Genomic DNA, 23,169 nt, shown 5'->3' with positions numbered 1-23,169 from the left:
GAATCTTGTGGGTTTGCGTGGCCCTCCCCTCCCTGCCAGGCGAACGCCGGGAAAACTGAAACCCTGCGTCCGGGGTTATTTAAGGAACGCAGAACCTATTCCCAGCGTGCACTACAGTCTGGTTGCCTAGCAACTGGATCGATTGCTCGGCGCTCCATTCGATCCGGGCAGGCTGAGACGCGGTGCGCCCCGCTCAGACCCGGGGCCGCGCGGTGCGCACGCGCAGAAGGGGCTCGGCAGCGGGAGGGGCGAGCCGGAGCGCGGACGCTGTTTGCGGGCCGCGGCGGGGAGGGGCGCACGCACGAGGGTAGGAGTGGCGGGCGCCGAGAGTGGCTGAAGAGCCGGAAACGCGCCTCGGAGGGTGCGGCCCTCAGGAGACTGCGGGGTGGGGTGGGCCGGGCGGGAAACGTTAGGCGGGCGGCCCCCGGGGCGCGGGGGTCGAGCCGGCGGGCAGGGCTCCGAGGTGAGCTCTGCCCGGATGAGGAACAAAGCTGTAGGGCAGGCGCGTGCGCCCCCCGCGCGGCCGACAGGTGGGCTGCGCGCAGGCCCCGCCGCAGCGGTGCGGGGGCGGCCTGCGGGCCCCATGCCGGCGGGGGCCGAGTGGGCGGGGGGACGGGGACTTTATCCTCCCCGTGTTTTGGTGACCGCCCTTGTCCTTCCCCCCAGGTTGGGCAGCCCCCCTCCCGAAGTCGTTGGAGGAAGAGCCCTGGGTGTCCCTCGGCATGTCCCACCTCGCGGAGGGGTGCGCGGCCGTCGGCCTTCGGAAGAAGTTGGGCGGCCCCGGGCGGCCCAGAGGACGAGGGGTGCAGCGGTTGTAAGCAAGATGCGGTAGCACGTGACCCCGGAACGGAAACCCTGATGCTGGTACCCCGCCACCCCTGTGCTCTTTTTTCTGACTTGGCTCCAAGCAGATGCATCACAGGTGAGTAGTGAGGTTGGGTTAGCGCTGGTGACGTCTTTGGAAGACGTCTGGTACACGAGAGTTTAGAGTGCTTTTGATTTTGCTGCTACTGGGAAGGTTACAGGTGCGACTTGCAAATGGATTTGTGTTCCATAGGGAACAAGAATTCCAGAAACTAGTGTTGTGTTGAATATACTCTCGTTCAACCTAATTTACTCCAGATGTGAATAGTTACAAATAGCCATACATCGATTGTTGGCTCGTTGACACTTTTATCCTGTACCTTTGAGTTGTTTGAGCTTTTAATAGTATCTTTATCTGGGTTCCAAAGTGTATCTTTTAGCTCATCACCATGGATCACCTTGTATTTGCTGATTTCTCTCTGTCTCTACGGTAATGGGGAGAAATTAAGTTCTTCATTCTACAAGCTTCATGCTAATGTTTAAAGTTTGATGTTTTATGCTACCATCCAGGATAGTACAGAAATAGTTACATTTGGCTGGTCTTTTAGGGTGCTTTCATAGGCTCTGTGTTTAGGATACAGAAGATAAAACGATTCGTTAAAATTATTGAACCTGCCTAATGCATTTTGCAAGTGACTGCATTTCATTTAGCTTCTTATATGCCATTCTAAGTAAAGAACAGCTGGCAAGCGCTTCATACATATGTTAGAAACACACACACTAGCTGTAGAAGTATGAAGAAAATGATTTTATGAGGATGGGTAGGGCAGGTATCTTGCTTCTGGCCCCTCTCCCAAGATTGGATCCTATAATCCCGTATGAGAAAGATAGGATAGAATTGCACTTTAGAATCAGAGCCTATAAGGGTCATACCGTAAATTCCTTTCCTCTGCATTCTCTCCGTGGGATACTAGTTACCTTTGGTTTATGGCTGCTGAGATCATCACATTTTAGTGACAACAGCAGAAATCTGCTGAGCCTCTCACATCAAACTCTGGTTTGAACTGGTTTGAGAAGGCCTAGAAGTCAACCTAGAAACACCATTTTGATTTTTATCTCAAGATTAGTGCACAGATTATTAATATTCAGGAATTTTCAGAATGGGATTTGAAGCTACAGACTTTTAATTGTACTTTAAAAAGTTATTGTAACCAATTTTTTGTAAGCCTTTCCTGCTCCAGTGAGTTTTGACTAAAAATTCTGTTTATAGTATAAAAAGTTACAGGAAAAATGTTTTAAAAACAAGTTCAAGCCCAGAAACTTTCAAAATTAAGGTAGTTATGCTTTCTTTAGGCTATAGGATTTTTTTTTTCCCATTCTTTTATAGCGTAATTATTGTTATAAAGGTGCTGTCCTTCATCTGGTGAACCTAATTTGTCATGTGCTTCTAGTTATCTTTATAGTAAAGATAAGCTTGCACTGCTCCATCCAGTCTTCATTTCAGAATACCTGCTCTATACAAGATACTGTACTCAGTTGGCCTTGTATACTTTAATGTCTGGGAGCTTAGTTCATGAAATACCTGGCCAGGGACAAGGTTGAAGCCTGTGGGTATAGAATAATCCAGGGACAGATCTATGTGGGACTTTAAGCATACCTCACCAGATAAATACACAGATCCTACTGTATTGGAACTGTGTGAAAGGCAAAATGTTTTTTTTTTTTTTTTTTTTGCTTGTAATTGTTTTTTTCTAATTGTGGTTAAGGGCTTGGGTTAAAATCAGGCAGACCTGAATTTAAATCCCACATCTGTCACTCAACTAGTTATGTAATCTTGGGTTAAGTTCCTTAGTGTCTCTGAGTCTGTTTCCTCCTTTCCAAAATAGAATCACAAATAGAACCTACCTCACAGTAGTTATAAAGATTAGGTGAGATAATTACATGTAAATCACTTGGTCCTGTGCCTAACACATATAGTAAGAGAGTAATAAGTGTTAGGTATTATTTTCAGGTTGATTGGTAGCTGATATTGCCAATGGTCAGAATTAAAAGCCTATTTAGATTTGCTTTTACGGCTAAAGAATATGTAGACCCATTTGATTCCCCTTTCCGTTTTGAACCCCTCCCATGTATAGGCACACACAGAAGAACGTGCATTACTGTGAGGTCATTTGTGGCCTTAGATAGTCTATTGGCTAGCCTCTTGAAATTACAATGTTTATAATATGGGCAGTCTGTAAATTCTGTTGTAGGAGCTAATACTTATTGATAACCTCCAGTAATGTCTTCTTTAAATCAATATTACTCTTATTCTAATGACATTTCTAATAGCATTGCAAGGCGGATTGCACAGAGAAGGCAATTCTCAAATCCTTCAGCCTGCCACAAATGGGCTGTAGATTAAAAAAAAAAGTTGGTATATTGAAAAACTTTTTGACAGTATTTTGCAGCATGATCTGTGCTCTTTCACTAATTACTGTCTGATTTGGGGAATATGACATGACCTTTATGAACCTCGGTTTCCTTATCGTATTTTGAAGAATTGGTGAGAAATATAAAGTAACTTTAAAATATCTGCAAAACTTACATAATCTCAGTTTGTGGAGGATATTATTAAGATAATTATTAAGATTTTGATACAGAATTTCAGTAAAATGCTTATCCATGGGAAAATGTGCTTCACACCATTGATAATCTAATTTAGACCCAGTATCACTAGTAAAAAAAATTAGCAAATATTCTTTGAGCAGATTAAAACAAACTGCCTATAAAAGTCCTGGTTCGAAATAATAAGCCAGTTGGAGAAAGCAAATATTTTGAAAGAAAAAACTTGGGTGACGTAAAAAAACAAACTCTCGTTGCCAGTGTCCTCTAAGGATTGCGAACTTTGCTTTAGGTGATGTGCATAGAGTTTGGAACAGGGTGCGCCCGAGTTAAATCCTGTTTCTGCTATATGATATCGACTGAGTTAGTTACCGTCTCTGAACCCCAGTTTCCCTATCTATAGAAAGAATGTGGCACTGTCTCAGAGCTGTGAGCATAAAAATGAAATAATAGTTGGTCGAGTCCTATCTCTCCACCCCCATTGTTTTAGTTTCTTTAGTACTTTAAATGGAATCACTGCATAATTCTTTGCATAACTAGTCACATGTGCTCTTTCTTAGGATGAATGAAATGAACTTGAGTCCAGTGGGGATGGAGCAGCTGACTTCATCCTCCGTGAGCAATGCCTTGCCAGTCTCGGGAAGTCACCTGGGGTTGGCTGCCTCGCCCACTCACAATGCTATTCCCGCCCCAGGTGAGTGGTAAGGGAAAGCAACTGAATCTCTACACCTTACTCCATTATCAGTTCTAAAAGGAGACGAGACAGGGTCAGTGTCCCTTTAAGAGTTGAAGAGAGAGGCCAGGCAGGTCTGAGTGGTGGTTCCATTTGTAGCACAATGGAAGAGAACATTTTGGCAGAGTACTGGAGTCTAGTGGATAGGAATAGCAGTTTGTTCCTGATAGTCCTCTGCTTCAGTTGATGTCCTTTTGTCTAGAGCTGTAATTGACTTGGCGTTTTATCTAAGATTATCCATTCATCTGGTTCCCACTCTTGGCACTCTGTCCCTGGGTTAATAGAGAATCAGAGTTACTCTAGGAATTGTCCCTAGAAAGCATGAGAAGTTGAGTTTTATTTTCTACTACATCTGAAACCGGCAACAACTGCAGATGTGCCCAGCCTCGGCACCAGAGCCGGAGCTCCACGTGGAACTCGCCATGAGCTACAGTACTTGGAGAGAATGACCATGTAGAAGCTCGTTTTCTCCCATCATTGTACTTTAAAAACTTTTTTTTTTTATCTGCCTGGTTTAATTTTCTTTTTCTATTGAAATGGAAAATAAACAAGTAAGCTCTTGATTCTTAGAATTGTAAGCAAGCTAGTGATCCCTGAGAATCTATGGCATTGTAATTTATTGGACCTTCTTTATACAAATAGAAGTTAATGTTTACAATTATTTAAATCTATAAGTTGTTTAAATATTTCTCTAGAGAATTACCTGCTTTGTTAGTAAAATGCAGCAATTAAATAAGTTTCATCTAAACTAGGGTCTTTTTGTATTGCTTTAAGTATCCATAAAAATTTTCTTTTTTATTTATTAGTTGTTAATCCATTTGATTATCTTAGGCATTCTTGTTAGTGAACACTCTTGTTAAAGAGGAATTGCCTCTTAAAAAATATTGCCACTGGAAAAAATAATGCAAGTCAGCACTACCTAAGTTGGTGAGAATTCATTATGATACTTAGGCACAATAAGAGTTGCCTCAGCACCTTGCAGATAGATGTTATCCAGGGTAGATGTGATCATGAAGAACAGCATATATGCAAAAGACTGCGAAAGTATATATACAGTTTATATCTACCTTGAGGTTATTTTTCAAGTAGAAGCATATCTACGAATTTTTAAATGGGAACCATTCTCACTGTATAAGATGGAAAATTAAACATTAAAAAATGTAAAAACATCTGTGATATCACTACTCAGAAACCACTCCTGCAAACTCTGGTATGTTTCTTCCTGTTCTTTTTATCTCTTATTTGTTTTCTTAAATCATATTTAAACTAGGTTTTTAATTATAATTAAATATTTGGTACTTAAGAAAAGTACAGACAACTGGAGGATCATTTTGGCATTTTAAAACCAGCTCAAAAACTAACTTTAGGACCTGTTCGTGGGTTTCTGCATAACACTGCCTATCTGGGGATGTAAAGGGCTACTAGGTGAGATTTTTGCCCATGTGCAAAAAGCTTTCTAAGAGTCTAGCCAGTGATAGAACTTTTAAGTACATATTTTCTTTTAATTGAGAAAAACATTTTTTTGTAGGCCTGCCAGTGGCTATTCCAAACCTGGGTCCCTCCTTGAGCTCTCTGCCTTCTGCTTTGTCTCTGATGCTCCCAATGGGTATTGGGGATCGAGGAGTGATGTGTGGGTTACCCGAAAGAAACTACACTTTACCTCCACCACCTTACCCCCACCTGGAGAGCAGTTACTTCAGAACCATTCTACCTGGTGAGTATTATAGTTCTGTGGGAAGTGAGAAGAAAGAATAGGGCGAACACCTAACCTTAGTACTTGAAGACTTGAACACTTTTTGTTGTTTTTTCACTATTAGATACTAATCTCTAGGTGGGGAAAAAAATCTGTACTTATGTACTTTTCTTCTTAGAATGTACAGATAACACATTATCGATGTAGCAGTTTGACTAAGCTTCCTTTCCTAATGGCACAGAGCAGTTTTTCTCCTTCCTCTATGTCCTTGGTTCAGTTTTTATAATTGTGTATTTGAAATTCCTGCCAACTACATATCTTGCTACAGTGTCATTGTTTATTATAGATTAAAGTTTCTTGTATTTTTCCTGTTACAAAAGTATATACTCATTTCAGAAAATTTAGCAAATCGAGGAACCACTCATAGTCCCATCATTCATATTTTTGGTGCAATTCCTTCCTGTCTTTTATTTTGGTATATAGATTTTACTGTTTTTCATAATTAAGACTATACTTTTTATACAATTGTCTCCTTTTTTCACTTAACAATTTTCTCTACTTTTACATAGTTATTTTGTCCAACTACTGCATGGTTTTCATAATTATCCCTTTTAATGATGCATTATATTCTACCGAATGGACATTCCATGGTTTATTATATCAGTCTTTATTGTTGGATAGTTTAGTTTTTCCACTTTTTATATTACCATTACATGCGTGTCTTTGTGTAGGATATTTACAAAGTGCATTTAGAGAAGATTACCATAAGCAGAATTTCTTGTGCAAGAGGGTATGAATGTTTTTGAGGTACTTAATATGTATACTTTCCAAAATGTTTGAGTAATTTACACTCCTCCTGGCAGTGCAGTACCATTTCACTGTATCCCTCCAAGCAGAAGTGTTCAGATGTTTTTTGCTGTTTTAATAAAGCAGGCAGAATTGTGACTTGTTTTGAACAGAACCTAGTGTGTTATGACAGTTAAATTACATTTAATTAAATTTAAATTTTCACATGGAAGACCTCTTTAAATTGTTTTGCCTTTAACTTTTGCAGAGAAATTTCAGCATATTATGACTTAGGAATTACATCTGTGTGTATGTTAAAGGCAGCATTTAAATGATTAATTTCCAGGGACTTGAACATAGTTTTTTACAGTTTCTAGGTTTCACAGGAAAAACTGAATTATGGCATATGTATGTTGTTACTTGTAAAGTATACCTATTGATTAAACCACAAAATTAGGAGATTATTTTAGTTATAGTTTAAGGAAAATAGCTTCTAGCATTTGGAGTTGTTTATATTTAACAATGTACTGAAAAGTCTCTATTATCTTTTCCTTTTCTCAGGCATTTTATCTTACTTAGCTGACAGACCACCTCCTCAGTACATCCACCCCAACTCTATAAATGTCGACAATAACACGGCGTTGTCTATCACCAATAACCCTTCAGCACTAGATCCCTACCAGTCCAGTGGAAATGTTGGATTAGAACCAGGCATTGTGTCAATAGACTCTCGCTCTGTGAACACACATGGTGCCCAAAGCCTCCATCCCAGTGATGGCCATGAGGTAGCCTTGGACACAACAATTGCTATGGAGAATGTCTCTAGGGTTACCAGCCCAATCTCTACAGATGGAATGGCAGAAGAGCTTACGATGGACGGTGTTACAGGCGAGCATTCTCAAATCCCGAATGGCTCCAGAAGTCATGAACCTCTGTCTGTGGATTCTGTGAGCAACAACCTTGCAGCAGACACTGTAGGACATGGTGGTGTGATACCCATTCATGGGAATGGCCTGGAGCTCCCTGTGGTCATGGAGACAGACCACATTTCAAGTCGGGTCAGCGGGATGTCTGACAGTGCCCTCAGTGACTCCATCCATACCGTGGCCATGAGCACCAACTCTGTAAGCGTGGCACTCTCTACCTCACACAACCTCGCCTCCCTAGAATCTGTTTCCCTCCATGAAGTTGGCCTAAGCCTAGAACCTGTGGCTGTCTCCTCCATCACCCAGGAGGTTGCTATGGGGACAGGTCATGTAGATGTATCTTCAGACAGTCTTTCTTTTGTACCACCTTCACTGCAAATGGAAGACTCCAATTCAAACAAAGAAAATATGGCAACCTTGTTTACAATTTGTGAGTGTGCTTAGCCTTTTTCTTTTGGAAATACCTCTGGAAAGGGCCATCATCCCTATAGGCTTAGTTACTGAGGCAGGTGTTAAGGGGGTATAGGAAATGACTCTGCTTTGGAGTTTTTTGCCTTTGTAGAGTCCCTTTTATTAATGTTGCACCTTTGCCTCCATTAAGCCAAATGATCTACAGACATTTCACTGGTTCTTACAGCATCTTCCTGAAATAAGGAAACGTAGTCATTTCTGTATTTTACAGATAAGCTTAGCTCAAAATACATAAGGTGGTTCCCAAAGTTTCACAAATAGAGAGTTAATTATAGGAATAAACTTCAGTAAGGTATTGTGTGAGACATGCCTTGTGCTTTTTCAAAGTAAGACAAATTTATTAGATCAAGTGCTTTTTTTTTTTATCCCCGTGGAGAAGTGTAGGTGGATATAAATACAATTTTGTTTCTGCTCAGAATGCATATAAATTGCCATTAGTTAAGCATGTAAAAGTTTTTTTTTTTTTTTTATGGGGCAGCAGTACAAAAAAACAGTATAAACACAATTTCTTGGTGTCACTGCATGCTTCATTCATGCAGGAAACATGAGTGCTTACATGTCGGCCTTTATGCGAGATGCTGGGGAGAAAACAGTTGACAAGAGACAGCCTGTGCCCTTAAGGAGCTTATAGTCCGATGCAGAACAGGCAAGTAAACTATTGCAGTACAGTGTGACAAGTACGAAGAAGAGATGAAGTGCAGAGTGCTATTGGAGTGAGAGGAGCGAGAAGAGCATCTAAGCAGAGCTTGGAAGGTGCAGGGAAGACTTACCAGGGGAGACAGCGTACATGTTAGCACTGACCTGAAGGACGAAGATGTTGGCAGTTGAGAGAATCAGGAAGAACTGTCCTAGACAGGAGTTGCCCCCCCACCTTAGGTGTCTACAACTAAAAGAACCGAGTGGTTCAGAATTACTGAAACAAAAGATGGAGCTGAGGAGAGGGATATGCGAAGAAAGAAATAGGGGCCAGAACACAAAGGGTTTTAAGGAGCGAGGGATAGAGTGGGGGTTCTGCTGTAATGTGAGGATAACTAGTTTGTTAGAGGCAAGTAGACAGGTAAGGATGATGATGCCATAATTTAAGTGAAAGGTGATGATTTTCCAACCTAGTGTAGAGAGAACAAGGATGAGGAAAAATGGAGGATATTTACAAAAACTCTGTAGAGCTTGTTGAGTGGATAAAGTCGGGCGAGTGAAGGGTTAAAGAGGAAACCCCGGTTTTTGGCATGGGATACTGGCTGGGTAGTGGTGCCGTTCCTTAGGATAAGCAATGCCGGAGGAGGAATGGATTATATTTTTGAGGCGTGTTGGCAAGTCCAGTTTTAACTTTAGTGTTTGTAAGATACCTAGTAGAGATGTCTAATGAGAAGTTGAATGTGGAGCTGAGATCTGTCTGGAAATATTTAGGGATCCTCAGTGCTAAGGTGTTAATCATAGCCGTGGAAGTGGGGCGAAGTCATCTCACAGGGTACGGAGTGACAGGAGGGCTGGGGGTGTTGATAGAGCAGCAGGGGAAGAACTTTTAACGGAGACTGAGCAGGAGGGTCAGGAAAGTGGTTCTGCAGAAGCCAAGCAGTTTACAATTTTTAAATATTTTAATTTGGCTCATTAATTTAGCAGAAGATCCTTTTTAAAGTGGGTAAGCAGAACCCCTTCTAATTGTGTTTCTTAAAAATGACATAATTCTGAAATACATTTTAAAGTGTACGTTTTAGCAGTTTTTAGTGTATTGACAAGGTTATGCAACCATTACCACTAATTCCAAAACATCATCACCCCATAAAGAAACCCCGTTAGCAGTCACTCGCCATTCCTCCACCTGCCCCTCCGTGCTCAGGCATCCACTCATCTACTTTCCATCTCTGCGTTTGCCTCTTCTGGACATGTTCTATAAATGGAATCATACTACGTGTGGCTTTCTGTGTCTGGCTGGCTTCTTTCCCTTCACATAACGTCGTGGCTCATCCATATTGTGGCACACATCAGTGCTTCATTCCCTTTTATGACTAATACTCCATTGTATGGATATACTACATCTTAGTCATCCGTTTATCGTTTATGGACATTTGGGTAGTTTCTCCCTATTGTGAATAATGCCGCTATGAACATTCATGTACAAGTTTTTTATGAACATATGTTTTAAATTCTCTTGGTTCTATATCTAGGAGGGAAATTGCTCTATGTTTAACTTTCTGAAGAATTGCCAGACTGCTTTTCAAAGTGGCTGCACCTTTGTACATTTCCAACATTGGTGTGAGGGTTCCAGTTTCTCCACCTCTTTACTGCTCTTATTTTCTTTCTGTTCCATTATAGCCATTCTAGTAGGCGTGAAGTGGCATCTCATTGTGGTTTTGTTTCACATTTCCTTAACGAACAATGATGTCTTTGTCCAATTGTATGGCTTTGGAGAAACCTCTAAGCATTTTTTGCTGCATGAAATGTGACTTTCCTTTCTTTGGAGATGATTCCTCTTGTTAAGAATCAGTTCTTATTGATGGTAAGGTCTCTGTTCTGATAGTCAAAGAATTTTTAAGTAGTAATTGAAGTAATACGTTATTACTGTTTTGGCTAAATACACAAACTTATTGATATGCTATTTAAGTAGAAATTTCTAATGGATTGGTTAGGGGAAAAAAAGATACTTAGATGGCAGTAATTTCTAAGGTTTACATATTCCACCTATTTTGTGAACAAATTTGGGAAATTTGAACTCAATCATTAGCTAATGGAGTCATGAATACTACTTACAGAGAGAAAGGAAAGAGAATGGAGCAAAAGGATTTATTGAGAAGGGCACAGGCTTGTAATAGTGAAGTTATAGTAAACTTAGAGAACTGTGTGAAGGAAGCACCTTCTCCGACAATGCAGAAAGACTATATGAACAGAGGGAAAGTAAGTATTTTAAGCACATATGTCTGCAAGAGTATAGTTTATCTGCTGTCCCAAAGAGCAGGTTGTAAATTTTTTTTTGGTCTTAATCTGTCATCAAAGTCTGGCTAAGTAGTTTGTTTATAGTGAATTAAAAGAGACCAGTGATGCAGCTGGCTTTGACTCCATGGTCCTGTAATGTCATCTCTGTTTTGGCTTAGCATGACTACCAGCATTTCAACTTAGCTTTCCCTTTTAGTTTGGTAGACTTGGAATCCAGTCTTGGACTTTAGAACATCATATCTAAAGGTATTGCTTTTCTACTTAACGTAAGGAACAATGTACATTTGGCTGTCCATCTCCTTGGGTTCTGCATCCACACATTGAACCAACTGCAGATTGAATATAGTAAAAAAAAAAAAAAGAATTTCCAGAAAGTTGATCCCTAAACAATACAGTATAACAAATATTTACGTAGCATTTGTATGGTATTAGGTGTTGTAAATAACCTAGAGATGATTTAAAGTATACGAGAGGATGTCTATGACGACTACTTGATTCATGAAGTAATATAGTGTAATTTTTTGATCAGTCTTTCTCTTACGCACTGAATAGGAAACTTGTCCTGTTAGATCAAAAGGGAAATATCTGATCTTGCTGAAGAGAGATATAGGAGTGGATATGTATTTCAGTGTAAGAAAGTAGTTTTTTGATTAGAATATTTCTCCTAGGATCTTATTACTGGCTACATTTTAGTAATTTGCGTTTTACTAAAAAGGAAGGTGATGATTCAGCCTGCTCATACTGAACCCATTTGTGTTTCTCAAATTTTCCATCTGCAGGGTGCACACTCTGTGACCGAGCCTATCCCTCAGACTGCCCTGATCACGGACCAGTGACTTTTGTTCCTGACACTCCGATAGAGAGCAGAGCAAGGCTTTCTCTCCCAAAGCAGCTTATTCTCCGCCAGTCTATTGTGGGAGCAGAAGTTGGTGAGAACCGTGGAACCCCATCAAGTCTCTTCTTTCTTTGTAGGATAGAGTCATAAAGTAGATGTGTGTAATTTACTGACTGACTGGGTTCATTCAAAGGTCAATTTAAGTCTTCAAGTCTTTGAAGACTTGACTTTTATTCTCAGCAGTATCATCCGTTAACAAGTACTGTGACAAAACACTCCTTGAAACTTAAATTTTTTTATGGAACATCGAAAGTTCCCCCACTGATAACCATTTATCACAAAAGATATTTAGAGTGAATGTTAATAAATTGTCTAATACTCCCTAGGGAAAATGAATAAGGAATGTCGATGGCCAGAGCATGCCTACCCATATTTGAGTTGAACATGGTTTCTGAAGAACTATACTATTTCTTTGAACATTTGAATCAAAGTTTATTATTCTTTCAGTTATAGCTTGGGCATGATGTCAATTAAAAGCCTTAAACAGGAGCAGTGCTTAAAGCACAAATGATTTCATAAGTTTGATTTATTTTGTAGTAATTGCTTTATATTTTTACAATGGAATAATGTTCTTTAGTCTTTTTTGTGTATTAACTCCAAAATAACATATTTGGAGGGGTACGGATTGGTCTTTGTGTATAAAACAGGTTCAGGAATTTCTGATACTTCTTACTCTGCATATTTCTTCTGAGCCCCGTTTAATCTGTTCATTACATTTTCCATATTTACAGGATCTATCCATAAAACTTAGCTACCTCTCCAGCATGCTGGGATATCAGTAGTTCTTAGGTTCACTGAAAATAAGATTCTTCACATGGGTTAAGCTACTCTCTCTCCTGTATCCTCTGAGATGTTTACGTCATTGATTGTGTAGCTGGTGTCCTTCCACTGACAGGCGTATGGACTGGAGAGACGATTCCTGTGCGGACTTGCTTTGGGCCTCTCATCGGCCAGCAGAGTCACTCCATGGAAGTCGCAGAATGGACAGACAAGGCAGTTAACCACATTTGGAAGGTCAGTGTTTATGAAACTTCTCTGTGACTTTTGGATGTTTTTGTTACATTAAGGTAGTTAAAAGTGACATAAAGGTGAAAATTAGTTACAACTCATACAGTGCAATTCAATTGTCAGTTGTTTGTTTATATTACATCCTTTCTGTTCTTGGTAGCCAAGTTATATAACAGCAGTATACCAGCTATTGAATATATAGAGGATAAACTGTTTCAGTTTCCATTTTGTAGGCTAATTGAATGATTCTTTTTTTTAATTACGTATGGCAGTTGAGGCAGTGGGCTTTGTTTATATCATGAAAGTCTTAAAATCAACTAAAACATTCCTCAGATATCGAGCATAGGAAACAATCCTCAATTAGAAGGTAAGATTATTTCTCTAGTTTTCTAATGGGAGGGACTAGAAACACAAGGTTTTGACATAAGCAACTTATCCTGCAACTTGTTTATATAGATTCTTAGTAAATTGGGAATGGTGCTTTCAAAATCAAAGCGAGGGGAAAGTGGGTCTTACGATAATTGGACAGGTAAGATTGCCCCTGTCACTGGAGACTTTCGTTTTGGTATCCCAAAGAGAACACAGAAAATGCTAGGTCCACTGGCATTAATGTTCCTTCAGTCATTCAGTGCCACCATATAGTGGGTGATGAAAACAAGTAGACTGTTTGTTTTTTTTCCAGTCAAGCCAAAATGTGAATAATCAAGAACAATAATCAAGAATAATGTCATTCCGTACACTGAACACTAACTGTAGGTCTCTGATGGTCTTTATTGGATTGCTGGACATGGGGGGACTGGCGAAATGACAAACGTGAGAACACGACCGCGTACTTTCACAGTGACCAGGAATGCTGGTACTTACTGCAAAGCAAAAGGTTACCGCAAGCCTGAATGCAGTGCGCTTTGCGTAAGTCGATTTGACATGCATGTTCGCCTTCTTTTGGCAGATATACCACAATGGGGTCCTCGAATTCTGCATCATTACAACCGATGAAAATGAATGTAATTGGATGATGTTTGTGCGCAAAGCCAGGTAAGAGTAGTCTTAGATGAAAGAAATTGTTATGATTCAGATGTTTTTAATAAGAAGCTTTGCGTGAAATAGGGAAGAGCTGAAGAATACAGATTACACTGATGTCTGCGCATAAGGCCTAAGGCCTTTCACTTTCACGTCAGTAGTTGTTGACTAATGGTAATTACAAATAAAAACACAAGAAACTCCTTATTTAATTAACAGTTTATTCAACTTACCAATGCAGTAAGGTATGACACCATTACCATTGAATTTGCAAGTGCCGCCTTCTCTTTATTTTGGCTGTTAGTTGTTGATTCCTGTTCAGCCATCTCTGTCTTTGTCATGTTGTTTTTTTAAGACTTGATTTTATTTTTTCTTGCTTCCAGTAACAGACCCTAGAGTTTCTTACTGTAAAGGGCAATACACGGATGTGCTGAAGTAAGAATCGTGTTTCTATACGCATCCCTCATAGTAGGTAGGGCAGGGAATTAGAAAAATGACCCAGAGAAATCGTTAAGTCTAAGTTTTCAGATAGGATTTTGATGTATGATGTGTTTAGTAAATATGTCAAAATTGATACGTTTGATTTATTAAATGTGATAACTTAGGAACCGGGAAGAGCAGAATTTGGTGGCTTATCCCCATGATGGAAAAATTTATTTCTGCACCTCACAAGATATCCCTCCTGAAAATGAACTGCTTTTTTATTACAGCCGGGATTACGCTCAGCAGATTGGTGAGTCGATGTGAGGCTTGTTTGTCATGGATCTAGCATAGCAGAAATACCTGGGAATGATTTAAATATCAGCTGAAACAAATCACATACCTCGTATATATAAAAGCAAGGTATTACCTCTATGTTCATAGTGTTAAAATCTGGGAGGTTTTTCACAAGCTGAGTGTATTGACCAAGCATTTATATGAAATGAACTTTTTTTGTGTTAGGACTTTGAGTTGGGGAATTTGAAGTTCCTGAGACTCCTTTTGAGCCATTACCATTGCAGTTTAAATTCATAAAGGATAGCAAAGCTTCTCGAATTGATTTTATCCTTCGTAGGCTTTTTCTTTGCATGATGACAAGTGATGTTTAAGAGTTTGTGTGTGCTCAAAATCTTAAGTTTTTGTCTAGGAAATATGCCTTATAGTCTAATATTTACTAAGTGCTTCCTGTGTACCTGGCACACTGTTTGAGATGCCTGGGAATAGAGCCTTAAACAGGACATTTTAGTCTTATAGGTAGTGGGCAAGGTGGGAATTTTGGTAAAAGAGAATTTTAAGAAACAGGTATTAATATCAAAAACAAGCTTTAAAATTTAAGTATTGGGAGACATTGAGTAATTTTTTTTAAAGGTGTTCCCGAACACCCAGATGTGCACCTCTGTAACTGTGGCAAGGAGTGCAGTTCCTACACAGAGTTCAAAGCCCACCTGACCAGCCACATCCATAACCATCTTCCTAGCCAGGGCCACAGCAGCAGCCACGGGTCAAGCCACAGCAAAGAAAGGAAGTGGAAGTGTTCCATGTGCCCCCAGGCCTTTATCTCTCCTTCCAAACTTCACGTCCACTTCATGGGCCACATGGGTATGAAGCCCCACAAGTGCGATTTCTGTAGTAAAGCTTTTAGCGATCCCAGCAACCTGCGGACCCACCTTAAAATACATACAGGTAAGTTATATTGGACCATCGAAATGGAATTTTACAACCATTAGAAATTGCAGTAGCAAAGCTTTTGCAGCAAGATGGTCTGTAGGGAGAGTTAAGAAGTTAGAGAACAAATCCAGCTGGCTGTCAGCAGGACTTCATGGACGGTAAGTCTTGGGATAACTGCTTCCTCAGAGAGTTACTTCCAGTTGCTAAATTTAAGATGTTCCACTCTCCAGGTGCCCCCACTATCATGTGAAAGTGACTGGGAAAATGCAGTTAGTAATTAGGAGTTTGAGCCATCTGTTTGGACTTGAAGTGAAGGGAATTCTCTAGAAATAGCCTGAGCCTCTCGTTAGAGCTCACTCTTGGTCACCAACCGGAGCCAGGTTCCTTTGACGATTGCTCAATAAACACGGCCAAAAATTTGCTTTTTGAGTTTCCATTTTTCAAACGCCATGCAAACCAAACCCTTTCTTTTGGCACTTATTTTTTTCATATATGCTACAAAACAACTGATGAAGTTTTAGTTTTCTTGCTTTGATCATTTGTTCTCTTTACTTTGAAGGTAAAATACTTCCTCATCCTTTGGCATTAAGACTGAGTAGTTACAACAGAGACTGTGTGGCCCACAAAGCTTTATACTGACTGGCCTTTAAGAAAAGATTTCCCAGCCTCTGACTTAATTTTAATTCTGCATTCTTGAAGAATTTTATTTTATCCTTGGTTTATGAGGTCACATTATATGTTTTAAAACAGAGAAAATTATAAAATATAGGTTGTAAAAATGTTTGCTTATAGACAAGTACTAAAATTTGTGAGTTTTTTTTTTTGAAATCTGAGTTCGGTTGGGTTCTAGAATTATAAGTGATTGTTTTTTCAGATTTTAAATACTGTGCCCGCTATAAACCCCCACTATTTTTTCCAGGTAAGCAGTCTTAGAAGGTTAGATTTATTTGCTTCACTAGCTTTAGTTGTAGAATATAAATTCAGTGGCTCTGAGTGGTTCTAGGTAGACAGCCCTCGAAAGTCACGTTTCAGCTACCAGTCAGCTGTTTTTCCTGCCTCCGCCGCGTACCTGTACGTGTGCCTGTTCATCTTGAGAGTGCCAGTGGTCGCCGTATTCACAGTGTGGTAATTTATAACGCGCAGGTCAGAAGAACTACCGGTGTACTTTGTGTGACAAGTCTTTTACCCAGAAGGCTCACCTGGAGTCCCACATGGTCATCCACACAGGCGAGAAGAATCTCAAGTGTGATTACTGTGACAAGTTGTTCATGCGGAGGCAGGACCTCAAGCAGCATGTGCTCATCCACACACAGTAAGTTACGCCGCGGCCAGAGTGTCCCTCGGTGGCGCACTCAAGGGCTCGCGGGTGCCGCCTCGTCGGTCTCCTGCCCCGGCACCCCGGTAGGTGCTTCCCTGATTCTGCATGGCCAGATGAAGGTCGGAGAACAGAGTTTGGTTTTATCCCGGAAGATTTCACTTGTTTTCTTTTTCTTATTGTTCATTTCTCTCTGCATTTACTTTTATTCATATTTTCAAACCAAAATCTCACTTAAATATTTCTTAAGTATCTTCTTGGTGCCCTGTATTGTGCAAAGTGGTGAAAAAAAAAATATGGAGATGAAAGACACCTCTATAGAACTTGCCTGTAAAGCACTCAGAGTCCAGTAAGAGAAACAAAGCAGTGGATAAATTACCGCGCTGTGGTGCAGTTGATAGAGCAAGCATTGGATCCTGGAAGGCCATGGAAGAGGGTTCCCTAACTCAGCCTGCGGGTGTCCTGGGAAAGCTTCCTGGTGTTAAGATAAATCAGAATTATTCAGAGAGGCAAAGAAGGGCGAGGGTTGGGAATAGTCTTCTAGACAGAGGGAATGGCACACTTAGAAACCTAGGTGGCAAAGGGAGTGTGGAACGCGAGTGGTTCTTCGTAGTTCGAGCACAGTGTGCATGTGAGAGCGCTGGAGGCCGAGTCATGAAGAGCCTTTTCCCACCGAAAAGTTAAATGTCAGGAAATGGTGGAGTGCACTAAGGATTTCTTCCTCCCCATACGCTGGGCACGTTTGTGTGCTTACTGTGGGGGTGCATGCACGCATGTTTTAATTATGGTAAAACACGCATAACATAAAATTTACTATCATTTTCAAGTGTATAGTTGATTAATGTTAAGTATATTGTTGATTAATGTTAAATATATTCACATTGTGTAAGCACTGAAAGATTTTAAAGAAAAGACTGTCGTGGTGAGATGTCCATTTTAAAATGCTTACCCTGGCAGCGGGATTGGATGATTGAAGGAGAATTCCAAATATTGGGAGACTCATTAGGAACTTATTGTATGAATCCAAGTGTAATTAAATGCCTAGCCTGTGTTAGCCACAGTAGTGGTAGAAGAGAACAGGTTTTGTGGTCCTGAGCTTTTAGCAAGTGTCAGAAGAGTGAGAAACATTAGCTTTTTGTTAAGGAGGTAGTCTAGAAATCCATCTTCAATGAAATTTTATGTTCTTATTGTAAGGTTTAGATAAATACTTTGATACGAGCGCTTGTCTTATTTTGTAATCACAATGCAATGTGAAACACTGAAACGTCTAAACATCTGAATCTATATTCTTAGCTTCCAAAATGACCTTTGAAAACAAAGTCTTATTACGTAGTGTCACTATTACTATGAAATTGGACACACTAATTATCAAATGTTATGTAGAATTGTACTCTATTAGAGCTGGAAGAGGTCTCCGGGATCATTTAGTCTTGCTGCTAACATTAGTCAGCTCGAGCTGCCATAACAAAACGCCATAGATTAGGTGACAGACAACAGAAATTTATTTTTCTACACTTTCAGAGACTTGAAGTCCAGGGTCAGGATGCCAGTGTGGCTGGGTTTTGATCCTGGCTTGCAGATGGCCGCCTTGTTGTGTCCTCGTGGTGGAGAGAGCGAGTGAGCCCAGGTCTCTCTTCCCATCATGGGAGTCCCACCCTCATGACCTCATCTAAACCTAATTACCTTCCATCTGCAAATACCGTCACATTGCAAGTTAGGGCAGCATGAACATTTGAGGGGAGAGGACAGCATTCATCCCATAACACTGCGACTGTATGGCATGGGGCAGGAACTAGCTTTGCCTTTTTCTAAGAAAGAGGAACTTGAGAGCAAGAACAGTGGCACTTAGGTCATCTCCGTAGTCCCATGGCTTTCGATACCATCTTTATGATTTATATCTCCAGCTCGTCTGACGAGTCAGCATCTTTGAGTTTTAGTTGTCCACCAAGCAGCTCAACCCTGATATTTCCTAAAGTCAGCTCTTAATGCCTCTGCAAACTTGATTTTCCCCCAGCGTTCACCAGATCAGTAAATTTATCCCGGGGCCCAACCCAAGCACCTTCAAGTCTTCCTTAATTCATTCTTCAGTTCTTTCCTTTATTAACTCTTACCTAGTCCAGACCACCAGCATCTTTTGTATGGACCTCCTCATTAATTGCCAGCTGACCTTCCTGCCTCTGCTCTCCTCATTCATTCCCCAGCACAGGTACACAGGTGTGCACACAAACCCTCTATTCTGTCCCCAGTGACCACAGCAGTCTGTTGAAGATGTAAGTCAGGCTGTGCCCATCTCCGCTCATTCTCCAGGGGGCTCCCGTCATTCTTGGGTTAAAGGTCTTTACTGCAGCCTAGAAGTCCCTTCACGATTTCATCTCCCATTTCATCTTTTATTACTTTTCTCTTCATACTCTGCTCTAGCCACACGGGCCCTCTCCTTGCTGCTGCTACAGCGTAGTGAACACACTCCTGTCTCAGAGCTTCCTAGGAACTTCCGCTGGATATCTTCCTGTCTTTCTCCCTCACTTCATTACTATCTGGTATCATGCTGTATATTTTTATTTGTGATATAACTCCTCTACTAGAATGTAAGCTCCCTGAAGGCAAGGACTTAGTTTTCCACATCCTGTCGCTCCACAGAATCCTTCAGTGCCATCTCCTGCTAGGAGCAGGTGGTAGAAATGCTAGAGGCATTTCAGAACTTCCCGCTGCACCTTCCCACTGCCCCATGGATTTTAGCCCCCTTTTATCTGTTTCACATATTGGGCTTTCATTTCCTTAAGACGTAAGGTTCAGCTGCTCAAAGAGACTTTAAGGGTGCCTGGTGATATGATCTCTGAGATTCTTTTCAGCTCTAAAATGTCTAGGCCAGGGTTACTCAAACGTTGATGCTGCTGACATTTTGTGCTGGATAATGTCTGCTGCAAAGGCTGTTGTTAACAGCAAAGTGAGGTTCAATTAAAGACTAGCCAACTGGTGAACATTTTCAAATTTGTGTCTTCCATTTGTTGATGAGAAAGTAGGCAATAAAACCGTTTGAATAGTTGTTGATGGACATGTATATTTATATAATCACATTGGAAAACAGTTTAGCATTATCTAGTGGAATTGTAGATGTGCATAGTGTTTGAGCCAGCCGCCCTAGAGAAACCCATGCATATGCAAACCAACATGTAAGTATAGAAATGTCGATAGCAGTCTTACCTGCAATGATTAAAAAAAAGACTGGAAACCACCAAAATATCCATTAATAATAGACAAATCCAGTACCACACATAAGTCATGTATTCGTTAGTACTGTACAGCAAGCAGTGTAAGGGGACAAAGTACCAATACAGCAACTGAGTGAATTTCACAAGTATCATTGAGTGAAAGAAGCAAAACAAAAAAAGATACAGTGTAATTCCACTTACAGAGAATTCCATAACAGGCAGAATCAATCTGTGCTGTTTAAGCTGTACAAATGTTTTATGACTCATCTCTGATACGTCTCTTAGAAAAAGGCCTGATTCTAAATGAGTAGAGCTTCTCTGACAAAGGCCTGAAGTTGTGAAGAATAACCATGTACCAGTTATCATTTGTAACCCAAAGCAAATGTTTTTTCTTGTGTTTCTCTTAGAGAACGCCAGATCAAATGTCCCAAATGTGATAAGCTGTTCCTAAGAACAAATCATTTAAAGAAGCATCTCAATTCACATGAAGGAAAACGGGATTATGTCTGCGAAAAATGTACAAAGGCTTATTTAACCAAATATCATCTTACCCGTCACTTGAAAACCTGCAAAGGGCCCACCTCCAGTTCGTCAGCACAAGAGGAGGAGGAGGAGGATGACTCAGAGGAGGAAGAACTAGCAGACTCTGTGGGCACAGAAGACTGTCGGATGAACAGTGCTGTGTATTCAGCAGACGAGTCTCTCTCTGCACATAAGTGAAAGAAGTCAGCTATTGGATGGAAAATGCAAAAGGGAAAAACACATAACCAGTTATCCACTACAATGGTTTTTATATAAAATGGTTTCTGATTTCCTTCCAGCCAACAGTCAAAACAGACTGAATGGGAATGGATAAAGCACTTTTAGGGAAGTATCCTGATGAAAACACTTTAAAACATTGGGAAAAGAGAGCATGTGTCCTATTTTTAAGTGACGTGTGGGGAGGAAAGTGTCAGCTTTTGAGGTCTCTTCTTTACATGATGATCTGTGTGTTGCATTTATACCTGAGTCAGAGCTGCCCTCTGCCCAAACAAATCAGATTTATTTTAAATTCTTCAATTATTTCCATTATTCCTTTAAACTTGGTCCCTGCCTCACAGTCATCCTGATTGTGATGGTGGTCCTGGTGTTTTATGCAGACCGTTGTGACTTATACTCATCCCAGAATGGTTTGGAATACAGCAGTGTAAGCCCCTTTGGCTGCAGCTAACAAGTTTAAAGCACCACCTGCCTTAACCTCTACTTGGGAGTTTAGGGTAGGTCTTGCTTCCCAAAATTTCAGCAGGTGTCTAGAGGGCAAATGAAAAAGGAGCAGCCAGGCAGCAGGCAACAATGGAAAGAAAAGGAGAGATGCCCAGGCCACTGCCCGAGAAACTAGTTGTGGTGGAAGCCAGGATGAGGCAGTTGGTGGTTCTTCTTTAGAGATCTTTGTAGGTTTAGAAATATTTGTCTCCAGTAAAGCCTCCAGTCCCCAGACAAAGGGAACCTGGAGGTGTAGAGCCAAATAATGCCTGCCAGATTTTCTCCTTACGAGCACATGTGGACTCAGCTGGCAAAGTGGTACCTCAGCCTGTGGAAGGAAGGGGGGAGTGATCCTTTATATCTGACTTACCCTGTGGAAAGGATCAAGACATCAGTAAAATGTTACCAACTCAGTGACAAATGACTCCAAATCCATTTGCGTGGTTAGGCCTTCCTGGGCGTCTGTGTTGAAGGACCTCACTGGTTAAGCATGGTGGATGCCGAAGGATCTGGAAGGTGGAAGGCGCAAGGCTTAGCGGTCACCACATGGGTGTGTGTTCAGGGACCCAGCTTCATCCATCCATCCATGTGATCTCTCCCCTGGTCCCTCACAGGCATGTCCTGCTTTCAGCAAGAAGCGGACGCATCCTTAGGTTAACGGTTTGTAGAACGTGCCCTCGTGCGCTAAGGCACAGCCTCTGGGTGGGAGTAGCAAGGGCTGGTGGGAAGGTTTTGCTGCTAATGTATTTATGGAATGAATGTATTTCATTCAAATCTATATTCCTCTAGGAAGGATTAAAATAAAAACTTTTTAAAAAATACAGGCTTCTTACAGTCTCATTTTGTGGAAGGAGAGGAATGAGTCTTAAGGGAAAAATTGGGTCTAACCGGAAGGTTTTAAAGTTAGAAATGGAGAGAGCATTTCCTACGTGTTATAGCTTTGAGGTCACATTCAAATGTGCATCTGCATAACATTGCTTAAACAAACTGCTTCCTGAGGGTCCAGCTCATCTGCCCTCCTCTCTAAGGTAGTGCCTTTACTCTGCTGCCTTCTGGGAGGACTGTGGCCAGTGTACAGTTGAGGGAGGAGGCGAGTGGTGGTGGTTCAGGGTGGCTGCTGACCCTGGGTCATAGAGCCTCCATCAGGTCAGGTCAGCTCTGGTGGGGCTGGGGCAGCTCCAAGCTCACCCTTTCACCAAAGGCGTCCTGGTGGCAGGCCACCCCTGTTCCTAGGTTGCCATTGGTGCTGGACCTGCAAGCTGCCTTTGTCCCTTTATTTCAGTAGCTCATGTTAGGTTAAATTCCTTTATTTCCCACCACTGGTTGATAGTTAAGCCTAATGTCAAAACAAATAACAACAACAACAAAACAGGAAGCCCGGAAAAGTGTTAAGTGAGAATGTAGCTGTTACTGCTTATTTACCGCTCTCTCTTCCATTTTTCACCTTGGACTTAAATGGCATATTCTGAGTCCTCATAAGTTGAATAAATTAGTAACTGCTCCTTTGACATGAGTTTACTATGAGCCTTCTCTGCCTATTGCAGGTGGCCCCCTCTGCTGCCGCTTTGCGATCAGTCTGTTGTCGGGTAAATGGTCACGTTGAGAAGCAGGATATTTTGAATGTGAGCTCTAGAGCCCTGCTGAAGGTTCTCCAGTCTGGGCTTTGCTGCGTGATGGTTTGTAAGCTTAGCCAAGTTATGTAACCTGTGTCTCTCTTTACTTAACTGTGAATCGAGAACAGTAAGAGTTCTCCTTTCATAATACTGTTTGATGTTGAGTTAATGTGTGTAGCGGGCCACCACTGTGCCCGATGTGTAGTAAATGACATTAGCCAGTGTTCTTCAGTTTTAGACTAGTACAGATTCTTATTCTAAAAAAAATGGTT

The 23,169-nt window shown here is 41.0% G+C and overlaps 1 protein-coding gene across 5 annotated transcripts; it reads left to right on the top strand.

Moving 5' to 3' along the window:
- Positions 1-225: 225 nt before the first annotated feature.
- On the top strand, positions 226-22,109 carry PRDM4 (PR/SET domain 4). 5 transcript variants are annotated; one of them, XM_036237420.1, is made up of 12 exons: positions 226-307; positions 667-922; positions 3,969-4,102; positions 5,670-5,855; positions 7,182-7,976; positions 11,728-11,877; positions 12,739-12,857; positions 13,801-13,886; positions 14,477-14,604; positions 15,219-15,533; positions 16,662-16,830; positions 20,450-22,109. In XM_036237420.1, exons 2-12 carry the CDS (start codon positions 912-914, stop codon positions 20,760-20,762), a joined length of 2,406 nt encoding a protein of 801 aa, XP_036093313.1. In that variant the 5' UTR covers positions 226-307; positions 667-911; the 3' UTR covers positions 20,763-22,109. The 5 variants fall into 5 exon arrangements, 4 of the variants coding, with proteins under 4 accessions (XP_036093313.1, XP_016003535.2, XP_036093314.1 ...); XM_016148049.2 differs by having other exon boundaries at positions 236-361; XM_036237421.1 differs by having other exon boundaries at positions 236-361; positions 14,582-14,604; positions 20,450-22,105.
- The last annotated feature ends 1,060 nt before the right edge of the window (positions 22,110-23,169 follow it).

Source organism: Rousettus aegyptiacus, unplaced genomic scaffold (assembly GCF_014176215.1).
Source record: "Rousettus aegyptiacus isolate mRouAeg1 unplaced genomic scaffold, mRouAeg1.p scaffold_m13_p_2, whole genome shotgun sequence".
Taxonomy (NCBI): Eukaryota; Metazoa; Chordata; class Mammalia; order Chiroptera; family Pteropodidae; genus Rousettus; species Rousettus aegyptiacus.
Note: the sequence above shows the minus strand (reverse complement) of the source record. Positions and strands in the feature narration are given on the sequence as shown.

Excerpts from the sequence above, each read along its gene's own strand:
- PRDM4 (XM_036237420.1), top strand. Across the intron at positions 4,103-5,669 it reads CAATGCTATTCCCGCCCCAG|GCCTGCCAGTGGCTATTCCA; the intron begins GTGAGTGGTAAG and ends ATTTTTTTGTAG. Across the intron at positions 5,856-7,181 it reads CTTCAGAACCATTCTACCTG|GCATTTTATCTTACTTAGCT; the intron begins GTGAGTATTATA and ends TCCTTTTCTCAG.